The following is a 7,509-nucleotide window of genomic DNA, read 5'->3' as shown; positions in this document are numbered from 1 at the left end:
AAGGAACATGCAAAATCTGCTCCACCTCTTTAACACTAAAAATTTGATTAAGAGCGTCGGTATCCCAACTTCTAGTACCTTGGTTAATAGGATCAGCTACACGAAGGTCCTCCACACCAGTATTATTAGGAGATGTGATATAAGCATGCTAGAATCTAGTAGCCAAGGGGTACCAAAAATCAAGGTATCTTTTCTATTGCAAATTTTCCGCCTACATCCCTCCTTCAACACTGCTTGACCAGCCATCAACCTCCTCCAAATTTGACTCAGGTTCTTTCCCAACATAGCCCCAGGGAAATCTGCATCTGGATGATATCGAGCCCGATAGAATCGACTCACCAAAGAATTAGGCTTGCACAAAATAAAAATCACTAAAGAATTTATTTTAAAGTGAATATATTATTTTTTATTTTAATGTATTAAATAAATTAAAATATTAGTTAAATTTTTAAAATAATATTTAAGAAAAATTATTAAATAATTATAAACAAAATTATCATAAAACATATTAATTGGAAAAAAAAAAAAATTTTATTAATAATTTTTTTATGAGCTTAACGAAATCCAAAATAATATAAATACGAATTAGTTACCGGTTGATAAGAAAAAGCTCCTGGATTAAGATGTAGTTTATAGAAAATACAGATGATTCAAACTTATTTGGACTAACAACTGCTAATTACAAAAATTTATCAAATACGTATTATTTAACTATTGGGTAAGAATATCAGCTTCATGAATCATCTAAACCAAACGCAACCTTAACCGTTGCAAGGTGAAAAAAACTATCCAATGGAACATCCTCCATCCAAATGAGCTCCTCATCTAACCAAGGGAGAGCATCTTTAGCAAGAAAATGGGCAACTCCATTACCAGTTCTCTTAACATGGCTAAATTGAAAATGCATATATAAAAGAGGAAGTTAAAGCATTCAACTTGAGCAGCCTTAGTACCATGACCATTGACAGAAATGAAAGAAGCTTTCAAACTGTTAATAAGAGTGAGGCAATCTGATTCAAGGTGCAGATTGCTAAAGCCAGTTGCATAGCAAGCTCCACTCTATAGATAGTTGCTTTGAGCTCTGCTTCTTGAGGAGGAAGATTTGATAGAACGTGTCTTACAGCTGCAGCCAGAACGAGCCCCTCTGAATTGCGAAAAGATAATACCCGTACCATAACCATTTGTCGAGTAAATTGCTGCGTCCAAATTCGCCTTCATTTTACAATTGCTTCTTGATTTGATGGAGGAGGAAGAGCATGAGAAACTCTAGGATTGAAAGACTGAAACTCATGGAGGAGGCCCAAAGCACAGTTTAAAGTAAGCAGGTCTGCTTGTTTTACCTGCTGGTTTAACCTAAGATTTCTGGATCTTTAAATCGCCCAGGCAATTGCATTTTCAAGTTTCAACTTGTCAAGATTTTTATATTAAAATTCATTTTTTATAGTTATTTTATTATAATTTTTCTCACTCACTGTACTTTATAATACTATTAATTTTCTTTCTCGTTTTTTCCACGCAAGAATCAGAATATTATGGCTGACTTTTACTTTATCGGTCGTCTATATCTTTCTGTTCTGCTGTCAGCTGTTTTCACTTAAAAATTCTGTCTTTCTCAAATAATTATTAATCATCACTGTACCATTCATATGTTCATTTCATACAACCTTGGTTCCTCTTCCCTATTCCATGGCATCTACTTCGTCCACTGCTGTTCGCAGAAAATGCGATGTGTTCCTTAATTTTAGAGGTGGAGACACTTGCGAGAACTTTGTCAGTGAACTCTGCAAAACTTTAAATCGAAATCTGATCGAGACTTTCATCATCGATGATAAATTTGGTGGCAGAGGAGGAGAAGAAGAGATTCTGCGAAAAATACAAGAAGCAGATATTTCTTCAGTCATTTTCTCGGAAGACTATGCTTCTTCTGCTTTGTGTATGGATGAGCTCCTAAAGATAGTTGAATGTAAAGAGACGAAAGGGCAAACTGTGATACCAGTTTTTTACCGAGTAGATCCAACGCATGTTCAACACCTGAAAGGAAATTTTGGGTTTGGATTTGACAAACTTACTCAAGAATTGAGGAACTCCTTGCCCAAAGTGGAGAGTTGGAGAAGTGCTTTGATTAAGACTGCATATCTCAAGGGATGGGATTCACACTTCACCAAGTAAGTTCTGGTTTTTTATTTCCTTGATTGCTTATTATTATTGTAAATTTTCACTTGCAAATTGAAACAGAGATTTAATTGCTTGGGTTGGGTTTGATTGATTTATGTATATTTACATTTCCTTAAGCCTGCTCATCTTGACCTAAATACCAAATAATTATATGAAAATTAGACCAAGATCTAGTCTTTGGAGGGTGAGTTTCATTTTGAATCACTCATTTGACATCATTATCTGTCAACTGTAAATTTTCCAAATTGTGTATTGATGGAGCTGGCAACAAAGGATGCAAGAAATGATCTCATCTTTGTTAATACTTTGGATATAGATTTACCAATTAATTAGGGGCATAGACTCAGAAAAAATTTATGGTTTGAGGAGAAATAATGATGGATGAAAAAAGCCAAAGAGACAGAACACAACAAAATCTTTTATTTCTATGAAAGATATTTATTTTATCTTTATGTGATATGTACTAAGATACTAATTAATTTTGTAATTCATTTCCTATGTTTCTAGTTGATTTCATGTCAAGTTCCTAAAATTTTGGTATCCGTGTTTTCTAGGCCTGAATCCAAGCTAATTCATGAAATTGTGAATGATATTTTGAAGAAGTTGAATCAAGTGTTCTTCAATGGTTCTGTCTTAGTTGGAATTAGTTCACACATCAGGGAAGTAGAATCATTATTGTCCATTGAATCACAAGGTGTGCGCTCAATAGGAATATGGGGAATGGGAGGCATAGGCAAAACAACTATTACTGAAGTTCTGTTTAGTCGAATTTCTGCTCAGTTTGAATGTCAATGCTATGTCCCAAATGTGAGGGAACAACTGGAAAAGCGTACGGTAGCTCATATAAGAGCTGAAATTCTTTCTAAATTACTGGGAATGGAAAATAGTATAGTCCGCATGCCCTATATATTTCCAAATTTCATTAGGAATAAGCTTAGGAAGAAAAAAGTTCTCATTGTTCTTGATGATGTGGATAATTCTGAGGTAGTAAGGGATTTAGTAGGAGACTGTCATTTGTATGGTTCGGGAAGTAGAATAATTGTAACGAGTAGAGACAAACAAGTACTTAAAAATGCTGATATCAAGGAGTATATTTATGAGGTTGAGAAATTGGTTGACTTTCAAGCTATTCTACTATTTAGCTTGCATGCTTTCAAACAAGATGCTCCACCAGAAGAATTTATGAAGCTATCAGAAAGGGCAATAACCTATGCTCAAGGGATTCCATTAGCTATTAAAATTTTAGGGTCCAGTCTATATTGCAAAAGTGTAAATGAATGGGAAAGTGAATTGGCAAAACTTGAAAATAGCCCAGACAGGACAATTGAGGAAGTTCTGAAAATAAGTTATGATGGATTAGAAAGCAGTGAACAAAGCATATTTCTTGATATTGCATGCTTCTTTAAGGGAGAAGATAGAACTCGCATTCAAAGTATATTGAATGGTTGCGGATTCTTTGCAGATATTGGAATAAGTCGTCTCTTAGATAAGTCTCTGATAACTATTTCATCTAACAATCAGTTGGAAATGCATGACCTACTACAACAAATGGGAAGGAATATTGTTTGCTTGGAATGCATTCATCAACCTGGAGAACGCAGTAGATTGTGGATTCCACAGGATGTCTATCTTGTATTGAAAAGAGAAAAGGCAAGAGTCAAAGGATTTCATCTTTTGTGCTTTTATGTTTGAATTTTATAAAAATAACTAAAACTGACCAGTTGTAAAATTCATTGTTCCCTTGGGTTTTGTTTCTAGGGGACTGGAAACATTGAAGGAATATCATTAGACAAGTCCAAAATCAGAGACATAGAACTAAGCCCAACAGTCTTTGAGAGAATGTATAATCTTAGGTTGCTTGAATTCCACAATCCATTCACAAGTGAATTGAAGATATATCTTCCTAAAGGACTCCAGTTTCTTCCAGACGAGCTAAGATTTCTTCGTTGGGACAAATACCCTTCAAAGTCTTTGCCAACAAGTTTTTGTGCTGAAAAGCTCATGGAACTTCACATGCGTGAAAGCCAACTTAGAGAGCTTTGGAATGGAGTTCAGGTATGTTTTAGCACACTACTTTTTAATATATGATGGGAAATTTAGGTATGTTCACTTATTTTAGCCTTTTTTTTCTTCCCTTTTATTACAGAATCTTGGAAATTTGGTATCTGTTGACCTTAGCAACTCTAAGCATCTAGTTAGGATTCCAGACTTATGTAGAGCCCAAAACCTTGAGGTTTTAAAGTTGACTGGCTGTACAAATTTAGTTGAGATTCCTTCGTCTATTCAAAATCTAAGCAAGCTAACGCGGCTTATTCTAGATGAATGCAAAAGTCTTGATAGTTTATTGAGCTACCTTCCTCAAAATATAAGAAATCTGAGTTTAGATGGAAGTACAATAAAGCAATTGCCCCCATCAATTGGTGAGTTGAAATGTCTTGAAACAATTGTTCTTCGAAGAAGCTCAGCACTGACAATTCTCCCAGACACTTTTTGCAATCTGAAATCTCTTATAGAACTTCATATATCAGATTGTCCAAGTCTCAATGAGCTGCCACTGAACTTGGGGAATTTGGAATCTTTGAAAGTACTGCATGCTAATAGAAGTGGTCTAAAAAACTTACCGTCCTCCGTGGATCAATTGAGGCAATTGGAATCATTGGATTGTTCAGGATGTAAAGATTTAATGTTGCCTCCTTTTATAGATATGCCCCATTTGGAGGTTCTTTATCTAAATGGCTGTGGTATGTCAGAATTTCCTCAAGGTATTTGCTCTCTGAAGTCATTGACCATCTTAGATGTGAGTGGAAATAATTTTGAGAGTATACCTGCAAGCATCAAACAACTTTCTAATTTGGAGAGGCTTCTTTTAAGAGATTGCAAGAGACTTCAATATTTACCGGATCTTCCATTGGCTCTACGATGTTTATATGCAAGAAACTGCACATCTTTGGAATCAGCGTCAACTTCATTTTTAATGGCACAAGAACCAAATTATCAAACCATTTTAGATTTCTATAAATGCATGAAACTAAATCAGGGCACATATAGTAGAATTATGGACGACATATTGGCAACACATTTGGTCAATGACAGACAGGTCCTTGTCTTTTCTCTGGCTTAATTTATTACAAAAATGATTGTGATCTTTTTCACGACAGTTAAATAACTGAATTTGATTTTGTTGGTACAGTCTCGCTACATAGGTGCCAAGATGTATATTGCTGGAAGTGAAATGGCAGAGAATATAAGGTATCACACTAACAATGGATCATCTCTGTCTTTCACAATCGACCAGCAGCAGCCTGACCTGATTGGTTTCTCTTTATGTGCTGTGGTTGCATCCAATGGTCATCCTCCTCCTCATGACGTCATAAATATTAGATGTAGAGCCCTTCTCACAGGCGAGTCTGGACATAGCCATATTGAAGATTTGTACTTTTTTAGTTATCCAGATGAACTAGACATCCAATCGGAGACTCTGTTTCTGTGGGCTAATTCAATCTCTTGGGACTCCGAAGACGGTTTGAGCAAGGCTTCATTTCATTTCTTCATGGATTATCATAATGAAGAAGACGAAGACTATTATGAGTGCAAGGAGGTGATAGTTAGGTGTGGAGTTCATCCAATTTTCAAAGATAAGAAGAGCAAAAATAAAGATGAAAATGAGGAATCTCAGCAACCTCCTCTGAAAAGATTGAAAGAGGAACATCTAAGCGCCGTCTCTTGGATGACTACAGATTAATTCTCCGTCATTCCCTTTAGGTAAAGCCTAAAGCTTATGAGTCTTCACAAAACTACTGCTTATCAAAATCAATAAATTTTAGGAATTAGTGTTTGTACTATAATTAACAGCAGTATGGATGCATGTTCGTTCAACTTTTCTGGTGTATATTGTTCTATACCTTGCGAAATTAATTTAACCTCGCATCATATAGGATTCAACTAGGTGAATTGCGCATTTGTAATATTATAATGTATGCATACCCATTATGCCTGAACACCAAGAAAATAAATAGTGAAAGACGAGATCGAAAGCTGAGAGGAGGACAGCTTGGATATGGGGAAACCATCTCCCAAACCTGAACCAGCTATTCAACATTTCAGCCATCCACACCCATTATAGCTCTCCAATCAGCAAACCCATCAGACATCATGTTCTGGTTGCAAGCTAAAAGCCACAGGATGGGTCTACGCTTGCCCCAATTGCAACTACTTCCTAGTTCCTCCATATCTCATGTTCCCATTTGCCTCATCAAATAACTCACCCATTTGACCAAAACCATATACTGTCTTTCCTCTGTACTCCCATATACCCAGAAGGCATATTCAGTAGTGATGCATGTGGCAAACAACGCAATGGCTTCTCTTACCACTGTGGGATTTATAATATTGATCTCCACACCCTATGTGCAACCATGCCATTGCTTCTAAACCATCAAACATACCACCATCATAACCTCAATCTCACCTTCTTCATTCCTTATCCTGACAAAAGCTTCATTTGTGATATATGCAATAATTTGGGCTCAAAGCAATGGTTCTATGTGTTATCGATGTGAATTTGATGCTCAATTGAGCTGCAGTACAGAAGAGCCAAAACCAGCTCCAATAATCGAACGAGGTCAGTTGCAATATTACCAAAGAGCACCAATACCAGCTATTACTCGGTATCAAATTGTTGGAAATGCACCTGGTAACAATTTGGCAAGGAATGCAGCCTCAAGTTTATTCGGGTATCGTCAGGAACATCCTTTGTTAAGCCAGCAGTTACTGCAGAATTTGGTAATCGGTTCTTCTCAGAGTTTAGGGCAACCTTTAGTGCAAGGACTACTAGTTGGTGTCGGCGGGCGTGGTGCAATTGATCTTGGAGGAGTAAGAGGTGGAAGAGTATTCTTAGGAGATTTTATTTTTAAACTAACCAATCCAAACCAAAATTATTTTGGTAACTGAATCTGACGGGACAGCAAATTGTGGTTCGGTTCGGTTATCTAGCTTTTTTTTTTTTTTGCAGCTCTGTCTTTTGCCCATGAAGTTAGACACGGGAATGTCTTACTTGCTGGAGCTCAAGTTTGTTCGCCGAGGAAGGAGATTTGGATTAGGTAGGAGTTTCCGCCGAATGGTTGGTTTAAATTAAATACCGACGGAATTGTTCGGGGTATGCTTAAAATTGAAACTGGCAGTGGAATTTTGAGAGATAGCACTGGACAATGGTTTTCTAGTCTTGCTACTTGTTGGAGTTCATGTTCTGTCATTCTAGCCGAATGATGGCTACTTGGGAAGGGCTTAAAATTGCCAAGATTATAAATATTGATAGACTCATTTTAGAGTGTGATA

General features: G+C 36.4%; 2 protein-coding genes across 3 annotated transcripts; both read left to right on the top strand.

Annotated features, from left to right (window-relative positions):
* The first annotated feature begins 784 nt into the window (after window positions 1-784).
* On the top strand, window positions 785-6,126 carry LOC105631109 (disease resistance protein RPV1). 2 transcript variants are annotated; one of them, XM_012213110.4, is made up of 5 exons: window positions 785-2,165; window positions 2,730-3,825; window positions 3,934-4,230; window positions 4,322-5,272; window positions 5,366-6,126. In XM_012213110.4, the coding sequence occupies exons 1-5, from the start codon at window positions 1,687-1,689 to the stop codon at window positions 5,915-5,917; spliced, it is 3,375 nt and encodes a 1,124-aa protein (XP_012068500.1). In that variant the 5' UTR covers window positions 785-1,686; the 3' UTR covers window positions 5,918-6,126. The 2 variants fall into 2 exon arrangements, with proteins under 2 accessions (XP_012068500.1, XP_012068501.1); XM_012213111.4 differs by lacking the exon at window positions 4,322-5,272 and having other exon boundaries at window positions 787-2,165.
* Window positions 6,036-7,180, top strand: LOC119370046 (protein VACUOLELESS GAMETOPHYTES). The gene is made up of 2 exons (XM_037637305.2): window positions 6,036-6,041; window positions 6,396-7,180. The coding sequence occupies exons 1-2, from the start codon at window positions 6,036-6,038 to the stop codon at window positions 6,732-6,734; spliced, it is 345 nt and encodes a 114-aa protein (XP_037493233.1). The 3' UTR covers window positions 6,735-7,180.
* The last annotated feature ends 329 nt before the right edge of the window (window positions 7,181-7,509 follow it).

The sequence above is a fragment of the Jatropha curcas genome, chromosome 6 (genome assembly GCF_041381405.1).
Source record: "Jatropha curcas cultivar XTBG-Jc1 chromosome 6, XTBG_Jcur_1.0, whole genome shotgun sequence".
Lineage (NCBI taxonomy): Eukaryota > Viridiplantae > Streptophyta > Magnoliopsida > Malpighiales > Euphorbiaceae > Jatropha > Jatropha curcas.
This window is presented reverse-complemented; position numbering and strand designations above follow the sequence as displayed.

Excerpts from the sequence above, each read along its gene's own strand:
- LOC105631109 (XM_012213110.4), top strand. The coding sequence starts at position 1,687 with ATGGCATCTACTTCGTCCACTGCTGTTCGCAGAAAATGCGATGTGTTC. Across the intron at positions 2,166-2,729 it reads TGGGATTCACACTTCACCAA|GCCTGAATCCAAGCTAATTC; the intron begins GTAAGTTCTGGT and ends CGTGTTTTCTAG. Across the intron at positions 3,826-3,933 it reads TTGTATTGAAAAGAGAAAAG|GGGACTGGAAACATTGAAGG; the intron begins GCAAGAGTCAAA and ends TTTTGTTTCTAG.